General features: G+C 38.6%; 1 protein-coding gene across 3 annotated transcripts in view; it reads right to left on the reverse strand.

Annotated features, from left to right (window-relative positions):
- ADAMTSL3 (ADAMTS like 3) overlaps positions 1-24,526 on the reverse strand; it is a 342,411-nt gene that overhangs the window by 148,669 nt on the left and 169,216 nt on the right. For all 3 annotated transcript variants that reach the window (XM_047736616.1, XM_047736615.1, XM_047736614.1), the window contains 2 exons: positions 7,231-7,305; positions 2,036-2,193 (listed from right to left, as the gene is read on the reverse strand). In XM_047736616.1, coding sequence (XP_047592572.1) covers positions 2,036-2,193; positions 7,231-7,305 — 233 coding nt within the window. The remainder of the gene's footprint in view (positions 1-2,035; positions 2,194-7,230; positions 7,306-24,526) is intronic.

Consider the following 24,526-nt stretch of genomic DNA (forward strand, 5'->3'; position numbering starts at 1 on the left):
AAATAATTTTTAATTCTGCAAGTGATATAGGGCTGTATTCTTCTATTTAAGAATTGTTTTAAGTATTGGAATGTTCTAAGTAAAGCTAAGATCATGCCCCCAAAGCACTAACCCCCTCTAAAAGAAGCGTTGTTTTTTCATGTTTTCAGTGCGGGGTGTAACCAGATCTTTAAAAAAATGCGTACACACACACACATCCAGAAATATATGGTGTATGTGCGCGTGCATGATTAAGCATGGAATCAATAAACAATATTCTTTCCTGCTGATACTACAACCAAACAGTGTCTTGAAATGGTCATTTTTAAAAAGATTTTATCTATTTATTTGACAGAGATAACAGTAGGCAGAGAGGCAGGCAGAGAGAGAGGAGGAAGCAGGCTCCCTGTGAAACAGAGAGCCCGATGTAGGGCTCAATCCCAGGACCCTGAGACCATTACCTGAGCCGAAGGCAGAGGCTTAACCCACTGAGCCACCCAGGTGCCCCCAAATGGTCATGTTTGTGGCTATTCTTCCCCTTCTATCATTTTACTAACACATCCTATGCAGAGATCTCCAAGTTGACTTGAGATGAACACAGGTTGTCTAAGGAGGAATGAAACGAGGGCAGAAAAAAATAATAATAAAGGGCCTGTGGGCACATGTGTGCTTGTGGGCACATGTGCATTACTGTCTGCAAATCAGATGGGCAAACCCTAAGGGAGCAAAACAAGTGAAGAAGGCATGCATAACGCACCAGAGAGAAAAAAGAAGGAAAGACAGATGATAGCTCTGGCTTCCCCAAAGCCTTTCCCACTGCTATTGTCCAAGAATAACCCTGGGTTGATGCTTTAAGGGTCTGACACAGAAGTCACTTAAAGACCTACGGAGGGCAGGTAATGTCTGAATGACAACCTTGACATGTGTGAAATGATGCCCATGCCTCCAATGTTGGGAACACAATAGGGAGCGGTGTGGACCACGGCAAACGAGACTGTGTGCCCTGATGGGAAAGCTGCTGGCCCCCAGCAGCAGCCAGCTCCTGCCATGACCACAGGCAAGCAAGCAATAAGATCTTCCCATTTTTAATGAGAAGTAAGGAAAAAAACCTGGCACTTTTATGTTACGATCCTTGATTTTTAAATGTTGACCATTTAAAACTCAAAATTTCAAAGCCACAACACTGTGCAGCTCAACACTTGGCTGGCCACGTGGCAGGCTGAGCTGGGAGCACGGACACGGGTGTGTGACCAGGAACGTTCTTTGACAAGGGACTACGTGGCAAACGGACAGTTCCTTTGGAAGGCATTGGGTCTTTGATAGGTAAGGCCATTCCTGGCAATGAGAGCTACTTGCTTTCCTCCATTTCCATTTGGAAGGAGTTTCCGGAAAGGGATGGGAGAAAACGACCCATGGAAACACCCTTTCCTTTTCTCATGTCTGAGATATTTTGAATTTTACCAGAAGAATTTTCACACTGTGTCACTTGGAACTATATCGGCCACTGCTCTCCATATCCACTGACTGAGGACAGATGCTCCCCGATTTCCCCGGGAAGGGGACACAGGCTCCTGATTACACACAAGAAGAGTTCTTAGAAGCCTCCCTGGTGACCACGGCCGACAAGCGTGTGTAATGAGACAACTGAGAAAACAAAGAAGGAAGGGAAGGGCCGGGTGTCCGACTCCTCTGCTGTGCTCTGCCAGGGGAGAGAGAGAACACACAGCGGCATGGGGACCGTTTAACCGTGGACCATTTTCACTGAACTCTATCTAGAGGTTTAAAACGTCTAGAGGCTGAACACCACCGGAGTCTACCGATGCGAAAACAATCTCACCCCTGCTCGAGCGAAGTTTGTTTCTTAACTAGTGGGGTCAAGCAGCAGACACCGGAGATGAACAAAGTCTAGGAACCCACCACCGTGTTGGAAGTATCCATGATACACTTTGTGCAGAAATTATGACTGATGACTTTCTGCGGAACACAATGCACATTCTGGAAATTCAGGATGTGCTGAGCTTACGAGGCAGGCCCCTGGGAAAGGGGCTTCTCCTACCTTGAAGATGAAATCAGCCATCAGAGGTCCTGGAATCTTAAAGGTCTGCCTCTCTGAGCCCCTCTGAAATTCAACTGTGGTGTTTTCTATGACAAAAACTCCCGGGCTATTAAAGCTGTGTTCTTTTTTGCTTCCTTGAAGTGTCTTTGATTCAATAACTAAAATTTAAAAAGAGAATTTAAATGAGAAGGCTGTCTTCAAAGCATTCTATTTCAAAAAATAACTCACTACATGTATCAACGTATGATATCAACACAGGATCAAGATATTCACTTGGTCTGCATTGACTCGGGTTGGTGGAACACACGTGTAAGCTTCTGAGTTGTCCGCAGCTAAACTAGATGGGTCCCAACCTCATTGGTTAGGCCCAATTAGGTCTTCTCAACTCTTTGGAGCCGTTTCTACAGGGGAAAGAGAAAATGTCTCTTTCTTCCTATTTTTTTCATGATGCTGGTGTTATTCAAAGTAAAGATATGTTCCTCGTTTGATCATTGTTGGGAAGATCTTGAACCCAGTCTTTTATTTAGACAAAAATCACCATGAATTTTGAGTTTGCTTTCTTAAAAAATAATAAACTTTTTATGATTGAAATAATCAGAGATTCACAGGAAGAGACCAAGATAGTAACGAGGTCCTCTGTAGAGTTTATCCAGTCTTACCCAAAGGCATGGTTACATCTTATGTCACTAGAGTATAGTATCAACGCCAGGAAATTGTCATTGGTACAATGTGAGCATTTGTACCACTTTCCACGGCTTCTACTACACATCACTGTGATCAAGATATGGAACCCTTACATCACCACCAAGATCTCTGTCCTACCCGTTACTGCTTTATTCACACTTGCTTTTATAGGAACAGAAGAGCTTTTAGATCTCCTACAGAAAAATGGTCATGATTTAACCCAAATAGCATTTCTACTTTATTTACACTAGATCTTAGCTAAAAAGCCAAGAAACGATCTACTTTATTTAAATTATTTTTCTTTCCTCCTTTTTTTCCCCTTTCATTGTGTAAATATCACCATCCGTGGTGGATCTGGTCTGAGGTTGAAAGAGGCAATTTTTGTAAAAAAAAACAAAAAACAAACAAACAAACAAAAACGAAAAGAAAAAAGCCAGGCTAGGGGTTGGGGCATCTGCATTTCTGACCCCAGCTCTATTTCCAAGCCTTGGGCTTTCGCTGCCTTATTTCTAAATGTGGCCTCAGAGACACAGTCCCGCGGGCGCTCTTCTACTCTGAAACCTACACTTGGTTTGTGGCTATCAATGGTTCTTTGACCACCTTGAACAAAGGACACAACAGAACGCGAACCCCAGGAAAGCTGATGAAACACAAAAAAAACCGTCTGGCCCTGGGGCCTGCCATCTGCATGTGGCTGTTTTTGGCTCTTTTCCATTGATTTCTCTCTGCCCCGGGAGCACCTGCCGGAATCCAAGCGTCCCCAGACAGACTGTGTAACAGGCATAAGGAGACATCCCTGATTACGCCTGACAGGCAGGCTGGGAAATTTTCTGGGAACCCTCCAAGGTTGGACAGGAGCTCCTTGATCTGCAGGAATCATTAGTGGCCGAAGAATACTGCCGGCTACTCACAGGCACATGGAACCCCAACCACGTTGGCCCTGATCTCCATGACCGCAGTAGATTTTTGGAAAGTGTGAGATTAAATTCATTTCCTAGTTCCAATGAAGATATAAAACTGAGTGTTATAAAGTGAGCTGTCAGGAAAAATGAGAAGGGGAGCCAGAGATGGTAAGAAGTCCGTCCCCGGGAGGATTATCCCTCTGACGGAAAGGAGCAAATGCTGTGAGCATTGTGGCCTTATCAGGGACACGGAGGGAAGCTGGACAAAAGCCATCCTCCCAGAAGGCCTGCAAAACACCGGGCTTCTAGGCTGAGCTCAGCCTGAAATGAGCTGACTAAATTCAAAAAACGTTCTGTGCTGGGGTCAGGATTGCACAGCCTTCTGGGCCACAGCGTCCCGAGTGCCATCAGACCGCAGAGCTACGGCAGGATGTCAGAATCTGGGAGGAATGAAGACCAGTAGGACAGCCACCCTCTTTACCAAAGGCCAGCATTTCTGTTAGTCCAGTCCTCGTGTTTTGTGTTTTGGTGTCAAGTCTCTTTTATCACTTTGAACGGCGTCCAAGACCTTGAGTGGCAAGGACAGGAGAGCTCAAGGACCAAAGCCAGTTTTCAAGTGCATGTGAATTATCCAAGTCCAATATCCAATTATCCATATGCTTATGATAAAATGTCTTCATGGCTATAACTTCCAAAAGGCTTCCAGCTCTGTAGGTCACAAATACCAGCATACACAGGCGGTGGAAGCCAGGGCCTCTGACCTCTGTTGTGTAACGGGGTCAGAAGTAGGTGAACAGAGACAGGAGAAGTGAGTTGATGAAGGCAGAGTTCACGGATACAAATGATTCTGACAACTGGGTTGTCAAACAAAGCCAGTGTGATGAAGCTCTGGGTGAGGCGGAGGTTTTCAGTTTATGACGTCTTGGCTTCTCAAGTCTATTGCTGACCAAACATACTCAATGCTGAAATTTTGCTGCAATAAAATCTCTTTTGCAGGAATCTTCTTAGGGCTTCCATTTTTGAAGTGTTAGGGAAATTCGGGACTATGCCATTGGGTTAATGCTGGGGCCAGGCGTGGAACAGGATTGGAAATTTAGGATCTCTACATCTCCAGGCAATAGGTAAGATAGACATTCCACTCCGTGGCAAAGAAAGTGACACTAACATTATGGGGTGTTCTAAGTTCTTTAGGATGTTAGCCTTTTGGAGAGCTGTAGTTAATACCAGATCTTAAAAGTATGATTTATTACAGCCAAGTAAGCTTTATTTCAGGAATATATCTTCGTTTCAAATAAAAAAAATTAAGAAAACAGTTGTATAAATCAAGAAAATAAAACCACTTCTATATTTAGATGTTCAGAAATGTTAACGAAACCCTTTGTAAATGAAGCCAGTTCAGTTCATCGGCGGAGAAGGATAACTTGTGGGAACCCTTCCAGAGCCCACTGCAAGATGGTTCAGAGAAGAAATATCCCAAGCAACAATTCTGTCACCTTTGGAGACACGGCAACATTTCTGAGCCCTGTTCTTGGAACAGTGCCAGTTTTGAGTATAAAGTTTTGCTTAATATGCCAGAACATATTTGCATGTAAATGAGTATCTTGCCACCACATACTCGTCTTGGCTTACTCTGTTAGCTGTCCACGTCCTCTGGTTTGGAAGCTGAATTTTGGGGAACTGCCTTTAGCATCATGAGAAAATTGGGCCCAGTCACTGAATATATTTTTAAACATCTTTTTGATACGCCATAAAATCCACATGCCGTAAAATTCGCCCATTTATAACCCAGCTTAAGGATTTCAGTATATTCACAGAGCTGTGAAAATATCACGAGATCTAAGTTTAGAACATTTTTGTCATCCCCAAAAGAAACCCTATACCTGCTAGCAGCCATGCCCCCGTCTCCCCACCAACCCGACTTCCCCCAGCCCCAGGCAACCACCAAGCTACTTTCTGTCTCCATAGATTTGCTTATTCTGGACATTTTATATAAGTGGAATCACATGTGGCCTTTTGCAACTGGTTTCTTTCACACAGCATCATGTTTTCAAGGACCATCCGTGGGGAGCGTGTGTCGTGCGCCACATTTTACTCATCTGGCCATCAGCTGATGGACTTGGGTGGTTTTCACTTTGGGTTTATTATGACTGGTGCTACTTTTAAGATTCAAAGGTCCATATTTTTTAATCCCAAACCATATGTGCCAACGGGAACCCTCCAATGATTTATAAAATTTGGATCTGAATGTTTTTTTTTTCCTATTTTCAAAAATCAAGTTCATGCTTATAAGGATGAAAATTTACGCTCATCAAGAGATATAGGCTTTAAGCCATTTTATAAACCTTTGTAAAAGTTTTGCTGTTTCCTTATAGAGAAAGCCTTGAATACAGTGTCCATTATAGGACTGTAAACATTATAGTATTTTAGTTAAAAAAAAAAAAAAGTGGTCCCACCCTTTTAGTCCTAATTGATAAAATAAAGTTATGGGTTTAAAAAAAAGGGGGGGGCTTTCAAACAATGGTTCACCCTTAGTGCCCCAAAGATATTCTCTTGCTTCTCTGATAGAGATCACCATGTACTACAGAATTTCTTGTTTTTTCAAGATTTAAATCTACATTAAATTTACTTAAACATTTTAACTTAAACTTTTCTCAAAGAACATTTCTGGTTGGAATATTACTATGGAATTCAAAATACACAAACACACACACTTAAAAGCTACCAAAAACATTTGATGCTTGTGGCCCAGAAAAAATTTTATGAGCCCCAAATCTTTAAAAAAAAAAAAAAAAAAGACAAAAAGCCAATCTATGTAGCACTTTGATTCCATGGACCTTGATTTGCATAGCTTTAAAACAGTTGTTAAGTACTGTTTTGTACTTTTATGGAAAGAGATGGCTGAACTCAGTACACTTTTTCAAGGCTAGGGAGCCAGTCTTGGCAGAGACTCATTCTCCTGTGAAAAAAAATAAGAAAGTCCTGCCTTTGGCCACAAGGAGACCTTGGGAAAGAAACAGACAAACTGCTCTTTCCTGTTCTGTTAGGTCCTAAGAGACCAAAGAACAAAGAGGAGACGCCATCTGAGTTTGGCCAAAGAAACGATATAGTGGCAATCTTCTATCAATTCAAACTCCATATTCTGGGAAACCAGTGTTTATTTTCACTGTCCCTGGACCTGAAGTTGCAATGTGTTGGCAACAAAGCTTATACTTTTCAGCTATAATCACTGATATGGTTCTGTGTTTTAAAAAAAAAAAAATTTTTTTTTAAATAATTTTTGTCCCAAACCTTTGGAATTTCCAGAAAACTCTTGAATACTATTCTACTCTCCCCATAAAAATAGTTTATTTCCCATACAATTTGATTTCTTCTCCCACGAGGAGATTAAACCCAAACTGGTATATTTCCAAACACTGGGACATGAGAACAGAAAAATTCACGGTATTGATCATTCCCTAGTGATACAGATAATTTCAGAGTGACTGGCAAAATCCTTGAGATATTTTCCTATCTACCCATTAACACAAAGAAAGATTTTTTTTTTTTTTTTTTTTTTTTGCTAAATAAACTATCAGGAAATAAAAACATGTTAGGATAAATTGTACTTACAAAGATGTGCTGGTCCTTTCACTGTAATTCTTACACTTCGACTTCCCAGAGGAACAGCAATTACATTTTCTTCCCCTAGGAAAGAATGCGGGACAAATGTAGTAAAACTTATGCAAGAAAGGCCTATCGAGATAAGCAAGTCAATCAAAACCAGGAGCATTTGCAACCGCAAAACAACTACTGTGCATAAGCCATATTCATACTACCTATAATTTCATTTAAATGTATTAAAAATAAAAACATTAAAGAAAAGTTAAAATGAATACCCTGGCCTACCACCCCAACCGCCTTCCTCCTCTTGGCCTCATCCATGCGCTTTGATGGGGGAGGGGGTTTGGGGGAAGGTCCTCAAACTAGGGCCCTTGGGCCAAGTCTGGCCACACCCATTCACTTAAGGCTGCTTGACCCTACAGTTGAGTAGTTGTAACTAAGGCAACAGAGCTCCCAAAGCCCAAACTATTTACTCTCTAGTCCTACACAGAAAAAAGTTTGATGATCCTTGGCCTAGATCATTACCTTGGGTCAATCCTCTGGTGTTACATATTCTGAAATTAATTTTTATGGCTGCATAATAATCTAGACTCATATATAAAATTTTACCGCAGTAGGCCCTGACTTAAACACTAAGCCTATTACTAAATGGCATTAACATATTGTCAATGATATGAATTACTTCAAACAGATGTTGTTTTTGTTTGTTTAATTTAGAGAGAACAAATTTTTTGGATAAATTCTGGGGCAAAATTGTTGGATCAAAGGATGTTACTATGTTTGCTGACTTGTTTATACGTTTTTATTAGATAAAAATATCGGTTTATTATTGAAAATTTAAAAATGCAAATAAGCAAGAAGATAAGATAAAAATATTTCTAATCCTGCTGCCCAGACATCATCACTTCTAACATTTGGATAACTATTCTTTTCAAATTTTGTTTGTTTTTTTCCTGATATACATACATGCAAAATATAGGCATACAGGTAAAACACATGTATGCGTACATACCTGCAAAAACAAAACAAAACAAAACAATGGACATATGTAAATGTCCACCACTATAGGAGAGATGAAACAAACAATGATATTTCTGTACTAAGGAATACTCTGTGCCTGATAAAAACAATGGTAAGAAGCTATAGGACTTGATGTGGAAAGAAAGCCAACATACATATTGATGAATAAAAAAGAAAGTTAAAAAGCAACATAGATGGGTAATGATTCCTTGGATGTGACACCAAAAAGTACAGGAAACACACGAAAAAACAAATAAACTAGACTACATCACAGTTAAATTTTTGTGTATCATAAGATACCATCAACAGAGTAAAAAAGGAACCCATGGAATGGGAGAAAATATTTACAAATCACATATCAGATAAAGGGTTAATATCCAGAACATATAAAGAAATTGTATAATTCAACAAAAAACAACAAACAAACAACCCAAAATAAAATGAGCAAAGGACTTAAACAGATATTTCTCTCAACAGAATATATAAATGGTCAACGGTTGCATAAAAACATGCTCAACTTCTTTAGGGAAATGCAAATCAAAACCATAATGAGATCCCACTTCACATCTAATAGGATGGCCATTATTTACAAAAAAACAAAAACAAAAGCAAACAAACAAAAAAAAACAGAAAATAATCCTCAGGATGAGAGGAAATGAGAATCCTTATAAACCACTGTTGGGAATATAAAATGGTTCAACCACTATGAAAAATAGGTCCTCAAAATATTATATACAAAATTACCATATGATTCAGCAATTCCACATCTGGGCTTATACCCATAAGAATTGAAAACAGGGATTCAAACAGATGTTTGTACATCCATGTCCATAGCATTATTTATAATAGCCAAAAGGTGGAAACAACCCAAGTGTCCATCAACAGATGAGTGGGAAGCTATCATGTGGTACATACATACATACATACAGTGGAACATTATTAAGCCTTAACAAGGGGGCAATTTTGACACATGCTATCCAACATGGATGAACCAGGAAGATGTAATGTTAAGTGAAATAAGTCAGTCACAAAAGGATAAATACTGTATCATTCCATTCATAGGAACAGTCAAGTTCATAGAGACAGAAAAAAGTATAGCAGTGTTTCCCAGGGGTTGGGGTAGGAGGCAATGGGAGAGTTCTTGTTTGTTTAGTGGGTACAGACCTTCAGTTTTGAAGATGAAAAAAGGAGACAGACTGTGGTAATGGTTATATACCAGTCTGAATGTATTTAATGCCACTGAACTATACACTTAAAAATGACTAACATGGTAAATTGTATGTTATGCATATTTTACATTAAAAAAATGCATGAGGCATAAACTCATTGTAAAGTACATGTGTTTAATATTGCATTTTCATGTATATATTATTTATAGAAATATATACATATATAATACTTAATATTGTGTGTAAATGCATAGAATAACATTGTAGATACATTATAATATGAAAATTCATCGCACTGTGCAAGTTCATATTAGGAAATAACAGAGTGGGATTTTAATTATTTAATCCTTTAAATTCATGGAAGAGTTTTCACCAAATCTTTGGCACTGGTTACCTCTAGGGAAAGAAATGAAAGTTCTAGGAATGAAGGAAGAAGAACATAGTTCTATATTCTCTGTTTTGTATATTGACAACATACTAATGAGTTACTTTTCAAATACAATATTCAAAAGCTAAAAACATTTTTTACAAAAGAAGATAGAAAATGAGAAGGAAAAAAAAAAAAAAGGACTGGGGCCCAAAAGTTTTACTGGGCGAGTTTTGCACATCTTAAGTAAAAGGTAAGCACATAAAAAGAAGACTGAAAGGTTCTCAGAAATGTACAACTAAAACTACATTGAGATATGACCTCACACGTGTTAGAATGGCCATAATCAAAAAGACAAGAGATAACAAATGCTGGCATGGATTTGGATGAAAGGAAACTTTTGTGCACTGTTGGTGGGATTAAAAATAGGAACAACGCCTGTGGGAAACAGTATGGAGTATCCTCAAAAACTAAAACTAGAGCAATTATATGATCTAACAATTCCACTTCAGGGAATATATCCAAAGGAAAGAAAACACGAACTCAAAAAGATATCTGCACCTGCTTGTTCACAGGCGTTATTTACAAGAGCCAAGACATGGAAACAGCCTGAGAGTCCATCAATGGAGGAAAAGATGTAAGTGGTGGTAAACATGTATACAATGGAATATTACTCAGCTATTAAAAACTGAGGAAATCCTACCATTTGCAAGAACATGGGTGGAACTCAAAGGCATTATGTTAAGTAAAATAGATCAGATGGAGAAAAACATTGTATGATTTCAACTATATGTGGAATATAAAAACAAAGCAAAACAAAAACAAACAGAAAAGCAAATCAGACTGGTGGTTACCAGAGGCAGAGCATAGGGTGTGGAGGAATAGGAAGAAAGTGATTAAAAGGTGCAAACTTCCAGTTATAAGATAAAAAAGACTAAGGATACAACGTACAACAGGATAACTAGTTAACAGTGATGTGCAATACACAGGAGAAATTTTCTCATCACAAGGAGAAGTTTTTTTCCTTATTCCTTCTCTTCTTTCTTTTCTTTTTATTATATCTATATGAGAAGATGGATGTTAGCTGAACTTACTATGGTACTCATGTCACAATATATGCAAGTCAAACCATCATGTTGTGTGCCTTAAACCTGTACAGTGATGTTTGTCATTTGTTTTTCAAGAAAACTAGGGAAAAAAACTACAGCCTCCAAAAAAAGATCTGAAGGTATTCTGATATTAGATAAATAAACTGCTTTTGTGCATTCTAATTAATATTGAATTGTTTTTAACTATATTTTATAATATATGCTATACTTACATAAATAGGTTAATATACAGTATTACCTATAAACATATACTCCCATATTTATTCCTAGTCTGTCTTCTGAAAATCCAAAAAATATTAATCAACTCAATAGCAATGAACATCCTTGCATCCATGTAGTGCCTCCTAATACCAATTCCCACTAAAAAGAACCAGGGATTCTTTAAGAAATGGTTTGCTCCTGATCTGGGTCAGAAAAGGAACTAGCTAATCCTAGAATTTTGTTATGGAATAATAAAAATTAAGGGAGCTCCCAAAGACATGAGTCATGTGAACTGAACTAAAGTTATGTGAAAGGACTTCAGGGTCAAAATAAAGGGTATCCAATTTGACAAAAAGGTGACAATTTGAACATTAATAAGAATGATAACTGAAATGAAGTGAATCACACGAAATATGTTTAAATCCTTAATCACATGAAATATGTTTAAATCCTTAAGTCCTTAATAATACCAAAAGAAATTATTGGTCATATTCTGAGGATGCTACCAACCAGCTCATTTTTTTTGAAAACTGATAAATAAAGGCAAAAGAATAATGCATTTACTATGCCTTTCCACACAAACTGTACTTCAGGGAAACCAAATAGTTGATGTGGTGAAGTTTTTCTTTGTAGAAATATCCAAGCTTAAATGAAGGACTAATATATTATCATCATTTAAACATCAATTATCCATAGCTATAGCATCACAGTAAGAGAGAAAACCATACAGTATGTGCCTCATAATATGATGCAATAGGAAGTACATAACAGCAACTTTAAAGTATTCTTACCAAAACAAACACACACATCTGAATGTGATCAAACCTCTATATCTAACAACCTACTTACAGGAAATGTAGGGTACAAAGGAACATACTAAACTACATCATGGAAATGTAAAGAGAAAAATATAAATTATGGAAAAATCTGTAAGACAAATGAGCAGCTTCCTTAACAAATAAATATCAAGGGGGAAAAAAGGACATACTTATAATTACAAACAAATTAAGAAACATAATTAAGGCTAAAAAGAGAGGAGGACGTACTTATAATTTTAAAAAAGAATTAAGAGACATAACATATAAACGCAACATACAGATCATATTTAGAGACTAACTTGAATAAGCAAGCAAAAATGATGGAGTAAGGAACTCTGAAAACTACACCTCCACGAAAACACTAGAAAAAATTGTCTGAATCAACATTTTCAAAATTTTGCAAATTAACTACGGCTTGCAGCAATCTGGGCAAAATTTATTCAAGAAGAACACTCGAGTTAGGAGAAGGCAGTTGGAGGAAATTGAAAGGGGAGGTGAACAATGAGAGACTATGGACTCTGAAAAACAATCTGAAGGGTTTGAAGAGGTAGGGGGGTGGGAGGTTGGGGGAACCAGGTGGTGGGTATTAGAGAGGGCACGGACTGCATGGAGCACTGGGTGTGGTACAAAAACAATGAATACTGTTATGCTGAAAATAAATTTTAAAAATGATATTAAAAAAAAAAGAACACTCGGTAAGAACAACAAATTTTACGGCATTTTGAATTGCCTATCCCCATCCCCCATCCTCAGTCTCTGCTATAACCCTGAAAACCAACATCCCTTAGTCATTGTGAAAATCAGTAGCCTGTAAGATGCCGCAGGGGCAGATTATGGTTGGATCTCCTTCAAAGCTCCAATTCTCAACTGTCATTATTTGACCTGAACGATGGTTCCTTGGAAGACCTCACTCACAAAGCTGTCTTTATTTTACCTACCTAGGAGCTTTCCCAGTACAAACAGCCCTTTCCCAAGGGGCACTTGTCCAAAACAATCAGAGGCAATTGTTTAACATTGAGGCTACCCAAGGTGGTAGATAACATTTGAAGAAAATAACAAGCTATCCAAAAGCTTAAAAGGAAATGCTGAGGAATAGAGATGTCCACATGGGGGCTTTGAAAAGTGCCAACATACTCCAGGGAATCTAGAAGGCCACACATATGCAGAGGGCCATGTGCACACTCAGAAAAGACCTGAGAAGGCCCTAAATTCTCACCTCTGGCTGACCTTGAGATTCTGCAATAATTAGGAAGTGGAGGCTATAATAGAGTTGTCAGCTGCCTGGTGGAGTGTTGCACTGTGTTAACACACAGAGCCCCTTAATGAAGACTTACTGATTTTAGACATTTTAAGTTCCTATTGGATTATTAGTTGACCACTAAACCAATCGAGCAGAGACTTCAGTAGCTACATGTGACAAAGAATACAGACTTTACAAAATGGATTTTAAAAGTTACTTAACACACAGGAGCAACAAACAACAACAAACTGGGGAGGGGGGTAGAATTTGATTTCCAGACATGCAACATTATATTTAGAATGTCCAGTTTTCAACAAAAAAGTTACAAAACCTGCAAAAGAACAAGAAAATATGGCCCATACACAGGAAAAATAAAAACAACCAATAGAAACTGTCTCTGAGTAAGCCTAGAGTTGGAATTTTAGACAAAAGCTTTAAATAAACTACATTAAATATGCTCAGAGAAATAGAGGAAACCATATTTAATCCAAACAAGTAAACTATAAGATAATATTTATGAGATGATCTGAGACAAATGAACACAGACTGGGTATCTGATAACATTAAGGAATTACTACTAATTTTTAGATGTAATAATGGCTTTGTGATTATGTTTTTAAAAAGAGTCTTAATTTAGAAGAATAAAGGTCTAAGACTTAAAATTTATACTCTAGGCAAAGATATACAAAAATAAAATAGGAATCATGTATGATTGCCACACAAAGTTTAACTCAAGGCAAAAATACATTAAATAAAGGAACATCGCTTCAAAATAATCTAGGAAATAATTCTGCTATCATGACCTTCATATATGCTTTAGATAAATGGTACAAAAATAGATGAAGTAAAATCTATAGGAAAGAAAGGAAAAAATGGGAGAAAATGCCTATCAATAATAAGACAATAACACATATCTTTCAACTGATGGATATATGAGAAGGTATTTCATAGTAAATTAAAAATAACTCATAAACATAAGAAAATGCTCAGAGTTATGCAAAAGTAATCTAATAAAAATACACTTGAAAGTTTTAATCCAACCTTTTAGCAAATTACAAAGACTGATAACATCCCACATTGGAAAAACTGGAGAAAACAGTTGCTAAAACTATGAGTGGGAGTGTAATTGGCAACATGTTTGTGAAAGGCAATTTGGCAATATCAACCAAAAATTTTAAGATGCATCCCATTTGATTCCACAACTGCCTTTACCAGAACTTTTCCTATGAAAAAAATTTCATAGTTGTGCAAAGACGGATGTTTAACATACTTTGTATACATAAAATCACAACTCTTTGCAATATTTACTGCAGCATTTTTGAAATAATAATGGACATAGGAAACCACATAAACATTTATGAATGGAGGGTTTGTTAAATAAATGTTGACATATTCATCAGAAAGACCAAGTCAGTCTACGTATACCAACATAGAACTAGGTCCATGATACAGTATGAAGTGACAAAGACTCTTCAGGATGGTAAATATACACACATCTGTAGACACACACACCATCATGTCACTAGTGCTTCTCTGAGGTCTAGGAATATGAATGTTTTTTGTGTTGTTCCTTATGAATTTTCTGTATTTTCCAAATTTTATATAATAAAAATGTATTGCTTTTATTCTCCAGTGTTATTTTTTAAAAATTGATCAGTTAATTGTCCAATGGCTTTAGATTTTAAGATGGCATTTATGCTATTAGAGGGTGACAAGGATCTCCAAGTAGAGTTAGAGTGACTACATTCTTTATAGGCTGAGGCTGGCCAACGTGTTAAGGACAATAATCAAACTATGAACTTCACTGATATTATTTAAGGTAAAAGAGTCAAAAATATTACATCAATGAAAGACACAGACTACAGACAACTTTTTGAATTTTTATTCACATCTGACTTCTTTGTCAAGAAATACTTCTATTTAGAAGTAATAAAAATGTATCAAATCACTATGCTGTACACCTAAAACTAATATAACATTGTGTGTCAACTACACTAAATTAAAAAATTAACAATAAATACCGAAGTAGCACATTATAATTATCTGAAAATTTGCTTCCAAAGCCTTTTTCAGACTCTCTAATGAAATTTTGGTGATGACTATTGTTAACACTGCTGTATGGTATATTTAAAAGTGGCTAAGAGAATAGATTCTAAAAATTCTCTTGGTATAATTCATTAACTATTCCTGATTTTAAAAAAAGAACTCTCAGTAAATAAAATAAATCAAAGTTTGTAACGTGATTTTTAAATGCCAATAATGGGAAGCATGAATGGCTCAGTTGGTTAAGCATCTGACTCTTGATCTCAGCTCAGGTCTCAATCTTGGGGTTGTGAGTTCAAGCCCTGGGTTGGACTCCCGGATGTCTAGCCCTCTTAAAAAAGAATGCCAGTAATATGATTAATATACTTTATGCTTAAATATTAGAAACAATGTTACTTAAATAGGGAAATGAAGGGACGTTAATTACCACCGTTTGATTTAGGATCTTTAGGGAAACTAGCCAAAGTAACTGGGCAAGAAAAAATAGTCTAAGCACTAGAAATCAGGAGGAGATTAATATGTGCAAACCTCATTTTATTTGCATATTGTCGATACTGCTTATCTTTCTTTTCTTCTTTTTAAAACAAAGTAAAGATTTGTGACAACACTGCATTCAGCAAGTCTATGGGTGCCATCTCTCCAACAACATTTGCTCACTTTATGTCTGTCTGTCACATTTTGGTAATTCTCACAATATTTCAAATTTTTTCATTATTATTGTATTTGTTATGGTGATCTATGATCAGTGATTACGACTCATTAAAGGCTCAGATAACAGGATTTTTAGCAATAAAGTATTTTAATTAAGGTATATACTTTTTTTAGATTTAATGCTATTGCACACTTCATAGACTATGATATAGTGTAAACATAACTTTCATATGCACTGAGAAACCAAAAATTCACTTAACTACTTTATCATGATATTCACTTTATTACAGTGATCTGGAGCTGAATCTCCAATATCTTCTAGGTGTGTCTATGTTCAAAAGTTAGTAGATTTCAGAAATACCACAATAATCAGAAAACATAATGGAAGAAAATATCCCATTTGCAATGGCAAGAAAAAATGATGGAATATGTTGGAATAAACTTTTTAATAATGAGCATGACCTACAAAAAGAAAATGTTAAATCTCTCTCTAGACATAAATATGCCTTGAGAAAATGAAAAGATTAATTCATTTGATATAAAATTTAAACATAAAAATGTCAAAGACAGAAAAAATTATAATTAGACAGTTTCCTTAATATACAAAGAGTGCTTACAAGTGAATAAGAAAAAAAAACATAAGTTAACATGAAAATTGGCCAAATGCTTGAAAAACAGTTCAAAGGAAAAATAATTAAAATTAGGGCGCCTGGGTGGCTCAGTGGGTTAAGCCGCTGCCTTCGGCTCAGGTCATGATCTCAGGGTCCTGGGATCGAGTCCCACATCGGGCTCTCTGCTCAGCAGGAAGCCTGCTTCCCTCTCTCTCTCTCTCTGCCTGCCTCTCCGTCTACTTGTGATCTCTCTCTGTCAAATAAATAAATAAAATCTTTTTTAAAAAATAATTAAAATTATAAGAAGTTCATGAAAAGATGCCCCACTCGGTGGTAATTACAGAAATCCAGATTGAAAATACGGTATATTTCATTTATTCCATTAATAAAATTGAAATGTTCTCATAAATTTTAATTTGTGAAGATAGCAGTAAATCTTACTGGAGGAAAAATTGGCAGTATCTTTGAAAAATAAAAACATATAATCAAAGATAAACTTGTATAAATGTGAAGCCTAGCAAAACTAAGAAAAAAACCCTAAACGTTCATTAATATGGGTCTGGTTAAATAAATCATGGCATGTTTTTCTAGGTCAACATTTTAAGAAGATAAAGTAGACTTTTGAGAACCAACAGGCCCAAAAGCTCAGTGATAAAATTAAGTTGTAACAAAAATTGTATGCAATTATCAATTCTGTCTTGCCTTCAAATGCGTAAATGTGTAGAAGTTCTGTGTTATATTATGCACAGACACTACAGTCGTAAAGATTTTGAAAGACTGCTAAACCCAAGTGACGTGCCCAAATAGGTTTTCATCAGCTCTGGAAAGCATTCCAAAGCACATCCATTTTCAAGACACATTTGTATTATGTATATAACATGCTGTGTGTTTACTGCAGAAAATTTAGAATATCCAGGCAAAGAAAATAAGCAAGTCATGAATGAATCACAATGCCAATATGTTATCATATTAGTGCATTTTCTCCTTGGGGTAGGGGGAAACCATTGAGTATGTATAATATATATTAATAATTTATTATGGCAAAGTGGAGGAATTTTTCTGTAGAAATACAAAAAGGCACAGAAGGATAAAAGTAGAAGGAAAAGTTACCCCTATGACCTCACTAACTTCAGACCAATCCTGTGCTTTAGAGGTATAACGACTAGTAGCTGCTTGTATTACAGATGTTTGCAGTGTGTGTGTGTCTGGGGGTGTGTGTGTGTCTGGATGTGTGTCTGCGTCTGTGTCCTTCAACTATCACCCACTGACACACTCAAGGGAAACCTCTCAGACCGGAACCCTTGGCTTTTGATTTTAGCCAGAATGCTCCAATCTGGGAACAAATTTTCTTCTGTGCAGAAGGCAACGAATCCCCAGTTGTGCACCGTATTAAACGTGGAGAGAATTACACACTGTAGAGCAGCTGGGCAAGGCTTGGAACGGGGGCAACCTAGAAGGGACCACTGTAAAGGATTTAGTGTCCTTAGAATTATGGGAAAACAAATCTACATGACACAGCATCAAATGTCTTCCCCTCCAAAGCTCAATGCCCTCCCATTTCCATAACTCTCCCACACAGTTTGATACATCAAGGCTCTGTGATACTTTTATAGGGCCGTACCTCCCAGAAGCACCAGGAGAGCTTGTTAAAACACAGATCCCTGCCCCACCCACAGAAATCCTGACCCAGAAGTTTCGGGTGGTTCCCAAAACCTGCCAATCTAGCAGTCCCCAGGAGGAGCACTGGTTTGCATGGCACTGATTCTGAGCAGGGCGTAGAGAGGACAACTCCAGGTCACTGTGACAGTAAGGGAGGACTGCACCATAGTCACAAATCCGTCAGCATTTCTTCACCATCCTGCAGGAAATGGCGACGCTCTGACTCTGACCAGAAATGCAGGAAGAACTCTAGAACTCTAGTTAGAGAGAGGATTTTGAGGTGGCGGGGGGAGGGCAGTAGGACTAAAGTCTCCAGAGCAGTAAGAATTGTTAACGGGTTTTGTGAAAGCAGTTTCAGTTACGCAGTGGGCACAGAAGGCTGTGGTTTGAAAAATAAAGTGATGGATGGAGGAGTAGAGAGACAGAAAGTACAAGCAGGTTTTCCAAACTCTGTCAGCAAAGGTAGGGGAAAGATTTGGGTGGTGGCGAACGCTGTGGAGGATTTAAAATACATATATATTTTATATGTAATTCACACGCAAGTCTTAAACTTACACCTTGCTGATATCACTCATCATCAGGGAAGTACAAATAAAACCACAGTGAGACATCACCTCCCCCTGTCACAACGGCTCAACGCCAAAACAGGAAATGACAAGGGCTAGTGAGGACGTGGAGAAAGGGGAGCCTCGTGCACTGTGGGTGGGAACGCAAACTGGGGCAGCCACTGTGGAAAACAGTATGGAGGTTCCTTAAAAAATTAACAGTAGGGGCACCTGGGTGGCTCAGTGGTTAGGGCCTCTGCCTTCAGCTCAGGTCATGATCTCAGGGTCCTGGGATCAAGCCCCACTTCGGGCTCTCTGCTCACAGCAGGGAGCCTGCCTCCTCCTCCTCTCTCTCTCTGCCTGCCTCTCTGCCTACTCATGATCTGTCTGTCAAATAAAAATAAAAAATAAATTAAAAAAATCTTAAAAAAAAATTAACAGTAGAACTACCATATACTCCACTAATTCCATACTGAGTGTTTACCCCAAGAAAATGAAAATACCAATTCGAAAAGATACAGGCACCCCTAGGTTTACTGCAGCTTTATTTAGAATAGCCAAGATATGGAAGGATAAAGAAGATGTGAGAGATACCTATATATTTATCTCACACACACAGGAATATTATTCCACTATGAAAAAGAACGAAAGCTTGCCATTTTCAACGACATGGACGGAGCTAGAGAGTGTGATGCTAAGTGAAATAAGCCAGAGAAAGACAAATCCCATATGACTCATTCACATGTGGAATTTAAGAGTCAAATGAACAAACAAAGAAAAAAAAAAGAGAGACCAAGAACACACTGGTGGTTGCCAGAGGGGAGGGGGTTCAGGCGTGGGTGACAGCGGTGAAGGGGACCGAGAGTACATCTACTGTGATGAGCACTGAGAAATGGACAGAACCGTTGAATCACTCTATCGTGCACCTGTAGCTAATATAACACTGTATGTTAATTACACTTAGATTAAAAAAAATTATACTTGTATTTAAGATGGAAGAAATCTGGGATCTCTTTTAACCCTGATGGGAAAGGAAGAGCGAGAGAGAGATGGAGGAGAGACAAGGGATGAGGGGTGGAGTGGGATCTCTGAGGAAGCAGAGGGGCTGGAGTCCAGGACACAGATGGGGAGATTAATTAGCCCTGGAAAGGAAGACAGACACTCGTGCCTCTGTAACAGGAGGGAGCAAGGAGTGGCTGTGAGCAGCTGTGGGGCGAGGTCTCTTCTGGCAGTTTCTGTTTCACTAAAATTTTTTTTCACAATCTTCTTTGGAGTCTAGCATAGAATCAGTTTTTGTATATGGTCCATAGCTGCTTGAAAAGACAGTATATTCCCTCAAAATGCAATGTTTGGTAATAGCGGTTAATATAACAATAATTACACTGTGCAGACCCTACGTGTAACTTTTATTGACTTAACAGCGGTTTAACTTCTTTCAATTTCTTCCTATACTTTTTTCTGCTTTATGTATTTTGATGTAATGGCATTTGCATGCAAATTTTTAAGACCAGTTTTTCTCACTGATGGATATAAAATACTCATCTTTGATTTGGGTGGTTTTTTTTTTCTTTTTGCCTGAAATTCTGCTAGCTCTGATACAAATACTGCTAGCATGCTTCGTCTATCTTGTCTATCACAATGGGCCATTTTTATTTTTTTTAAAGATTTTATTTATTTATTTGACAGAGAGAGATCACAAGTAGGCAGAGAGGCAGGCAGAGAGAGAGAAGGAAGCAGGCTCCCTGCTGAGCAGAGAGCCCGATGCGGGGCTCAATCCCAGGACCCTGGGATCATGACCTGAGCTGAAGACAGAGGCTTAACCCACTGAGCCACCCAGGCGCCCCAATGGGCCACTTTTAAATCCCAAACAGCCTCCCGGTCAATTCCCCTTCAGTCTAGAGCTACCCAGAGCTAGACACCAGGACGGAGAGAGGAATCACTTGTAAATATCGTGGGAGCAGTCTGCTAGCTGGGCTTCAGCACAGGCTAGGTATAGACCACTTAAAGTCTCCTATTGCAAGTTTGCAAAAGAGGCCACCAAGCAGATCTGGTCGTGAGGCTGCTTTATGATATACCTTCTAATGGTGTAGAGTCTAATGTCGAGAACAGTCCCACAGTGTTGATGGCAACAGGTCCCTGTGTCCGGGAACATTCAGATTTCATGGTGGTGGTAGTGGTGGTGGTGGGTGTTTGATTCAGTTGAACACTTTCAGTGTTTGAACTATTCCAAAACTTTTTACTTAAAGTTTGGGGTGAGAGATTTTTGATATTGCTACTCACTGGGCCATCTGCCAGGGACCTCTTCTTGTCACATGTTACACGTCCTCTGCATTATTGTTACTCTACAAACCACCTGGAAAGGCAGCGTGGATGGGTGGTTAAGATCACCGATTCTGGAGCCAGACAACTTGGCTGGAAATACCAGCGCTGCCACTTACAAATACTGTGTGAACTCGGGCATGTTTCTTACCTTCTCTGAGCCTCAGTTACATCTGTAAAATGAGGACAATAAGCATACTTGTTTCAAGGGGGTTTTGAGAGGTACTATATGTATGAAGCTTAGAAGGGAACTTAACCACCAGTAGGGCTGGGATAGTGTAAGTCATTCAGACCTCACTGAGCACCTGCTATGCCCCAAGAATGATGCCAGGTAATTTGAGGTAAATTATACCTCTTTTATTCTAACAAAAGCCCTCTCCTACAAGTAAGAAAACTGAATTTTTCCCCCCAAGTTTAAATGACTTTCCCAAGATCGCAGAGTTCCAAGGCAGTAGAGCTGAGGCTAGAACCAAAAGCTACACTCTGAGCCTGAACTTCTGCTGTGAGACCCGATCATAATTGTGTAAACCCAAACTCACTCATCAGAAGAACGTTCATTACAGACTTCCACTTCATGGGTTTCACTTGTTTGATTTTGCAATCACTGGGTTGACCTAAGGATCCATTAAATTTGCTTCCACGGGCTTCCCTCCCACACATAAATGCTCAAATCCAGCTGTTCCATCATTTTTTTTCTGTGTCTCATTTCCTGCTGCAGATCACAGTTTTGCTAAGTAGCAAGATGTACAGGAAGTAAACTGTCCACACAATATTAACTAATCAATAAACATCAGTTTCAGCCCAGAAGGACTGTAATTTATGTCAGATTGTTTACTTTCACTATAATGTCCAACTAGAACAGCAACAACCTAAATATGTCCGTTCCATGGTGTTACAAGAAAAGAGAAGCTTTACTCCCCCTTTGACAAGCTCATTCCTACTGTTCCATTACTGGTTTGTGTTTTTCAATTTTTAAAATTTAGTCGGTTGGAGGTTTTTGGCTCAATAAAAGTTTCCGTCAAGCATTTTTCCTATTACTTTCCTTGATCCTGTATTTATTTTCTCTTTCTGTACTTTTTTCTTTAAAATATTATTTATTTATTTATTTGACAGAGATCACAAGTAGGCATAGAGGCAAGCAGAGAGAGAGGAGGAAGCAGGCTCCCCACTGAGCAGAGAGCCCGAAGCGGGACTTGATCCCAGGACCCTGAGATCATGACCTGAGCCAAAGGCAGAGGCTTAACCCACTGAACCACCCAGGTGCCCAACTCTTACTGTTCTTTAAGTGAAAACGCACACACCCTCCCAGCCCCCAACACTGTCCATTCCCGAGGAACAAAGGTGTGTTTTTAAAAAGGAAGGAATGTATCTCAATAAATGCTAATGTGAATAATAATAACAGCCTAACGGAAATATTGGAAAGAATGGGACCGTGGTTGTGAAACCATTTTGTAAGCTGAGAAACAACAGAGTTTGTGAATGTGCTCAAATGCCCATCACCACTCACTGTCATTTACACTAGAAGGAGGTGGTCTGTGGACACTGTGCAGAGTGGGGGCTGACAACTTTTCAAAGTCGGGTACTCAGTTTTGATCAAGTTCACCTGTCGCTCTGTGCAGGTAGGAGGGAGGCGAGGGAAGGGGAAGTCAGTGTATGGAGACACCAGTCCCACAGGGGGAGGACTGTGCACGCTGCCTTTTGTAGCTGGAGGTAAGACCAATGAGATATGCCAATGACAAAGACAGGGAATGTCAAATTCAGAAACTGACAACCACTTCTGAAAAGGAGAGAAGGGTATTAGAGAATCGATTCCATTTACTATAGCATCAAGAACCATAAGATACCTGGGAATAAACCTACCAAAGAGGTAAAAGATCTGTACTCAAGAAACTACAGAACTCATGAAAGAAATTGAAGAAGACACAAAAAGATGGAAAAACATTCCATGCTCATGGATTGGAAGAATAAACATTGTTAAAATGTCTATACTGCCCAGAGCAATCTATACTTTCAATGCCAACCCAATCAAAATTCCACCAGCATTTTTCGAAGTGCTAGAACAAACAATCCTAAAATTTGTATGGAACCAGTAAAGACCCCGAATTGCTAAGAAAATGTTGAAAAAGAAAAACAAAGCTGAGGCATCACCTTGCCTGATTTCAAGCTTTACTACAAAGCTGTGATCACCAAGACAGCATGATACTAACACAAAAACAGACACACAGACCAATGGAACAGAGTAGAGAGCCTAGATATGGACCCTCCTCCCTATGGTCAAATAATCTTCGACAAAGCAGGAAAATTATCCAGTGGAAAAAAGACAGTCTCTTCAATAAATGGTGCTGGGAAAATTGGACAGCTACTTCTAGAAGAATGAAACTTGGCCATTCTCTTACACCATACACAAAGATAAACTCAAAATGGATGAAAGACCTCAATGTGAGGCGGGAATCTATCAAAACCCTAGAGAACAACATAGGCAGTAATCTCTTCGACACTGGCCACAGCAACTTCTTTCAAGATATGTCTCCAAAGGCAAAGGAAACAAAAGCGAAAATGAACTTTTGGAACTTTATCAAGATAAAAACCTTCAGCACAACAAAGGAAACAGTCAACAAAACAAAGAGGCAACCCACGGAATGGGAGAAGATATTCGCAAAGGACCCTACAGACAAAGGGCTGATATCCAAGATCTATAACAACTCTTCAAGCTCAACATCCAAAAAATAGATAATCACATCAAAAAAATGGACAGAAGACATGAAGAGACCCTTCTCTAAAGAAGACATACAAATGGCTAACAGACACACGAAAGATGTTCATCATCATTAGCCATCAGGGAGATTCAAATCAAAACCACACTGAGATACCACCTTACACCAGTTAGGATGGCCAAAATCAACAAGAGAATAAACAACAAGTGTTGGTGAAGTTGTGGAGAAAGGGAAACCCTCTTACACTGTTGGTGGGAATGCAAGTTGGTGCAGCCACTTTGGAAAACAAGTGTGGAGATTCCTCAAAAAATTAAAAATAGAGCTACCCTATGACCCTGCAAGTGCACTACTGGGTATTTACCCCAAAGATACAGATGTAGTGAAAAGAAGGGCCATCTGTACCCCAATGTTTATAGCAGCAATGGCCACAATCGCCAAACTGTGGAAAGAACCAAGATGCCCTTCAACAGACGAATGGATAAAGAAGATGTGGTCCATTTACACAATGGAATATTACGCAGCCATCAGAAAGGATGAATACCCAACTTTTGCATCAACATGGACAGGACTGGAGGAGATTATGCTGAGTGAAATAAGTCAAGCAGAGAAAGTCAATTATCATATGGTTTCACTTACTTGTGGAGCATAAGGAATAGCATGGAGGACATTAGGAGAAGGAACGGAAAAGTGAATTGGGGGAAACTGGGAGGGTGAGAACGAAACATGAGAGACTGTGGACTCTGAGAAACAAACTGAGGGTTTGGAGAAGAGGGGGGTAGGGGAATAGGTGATCCTGGTGGTGGGTATTAAGGAGGGCATGTATTGCATGGAGCACTGGG

Source organism: Lutra lutra, chromosome 7, assembly GCF_902655055.1.
Source record: "Lutra lutra chromosome 7, mLutLut1.2, whole genome shotgun sequence".
In the NCBI taxonomy this organism is placed as follows: Eukaryota; Metazoa; Chordata; class Mammalia; order Carnivora; family Mustelidae; genus Lutra; species Lutra lutra.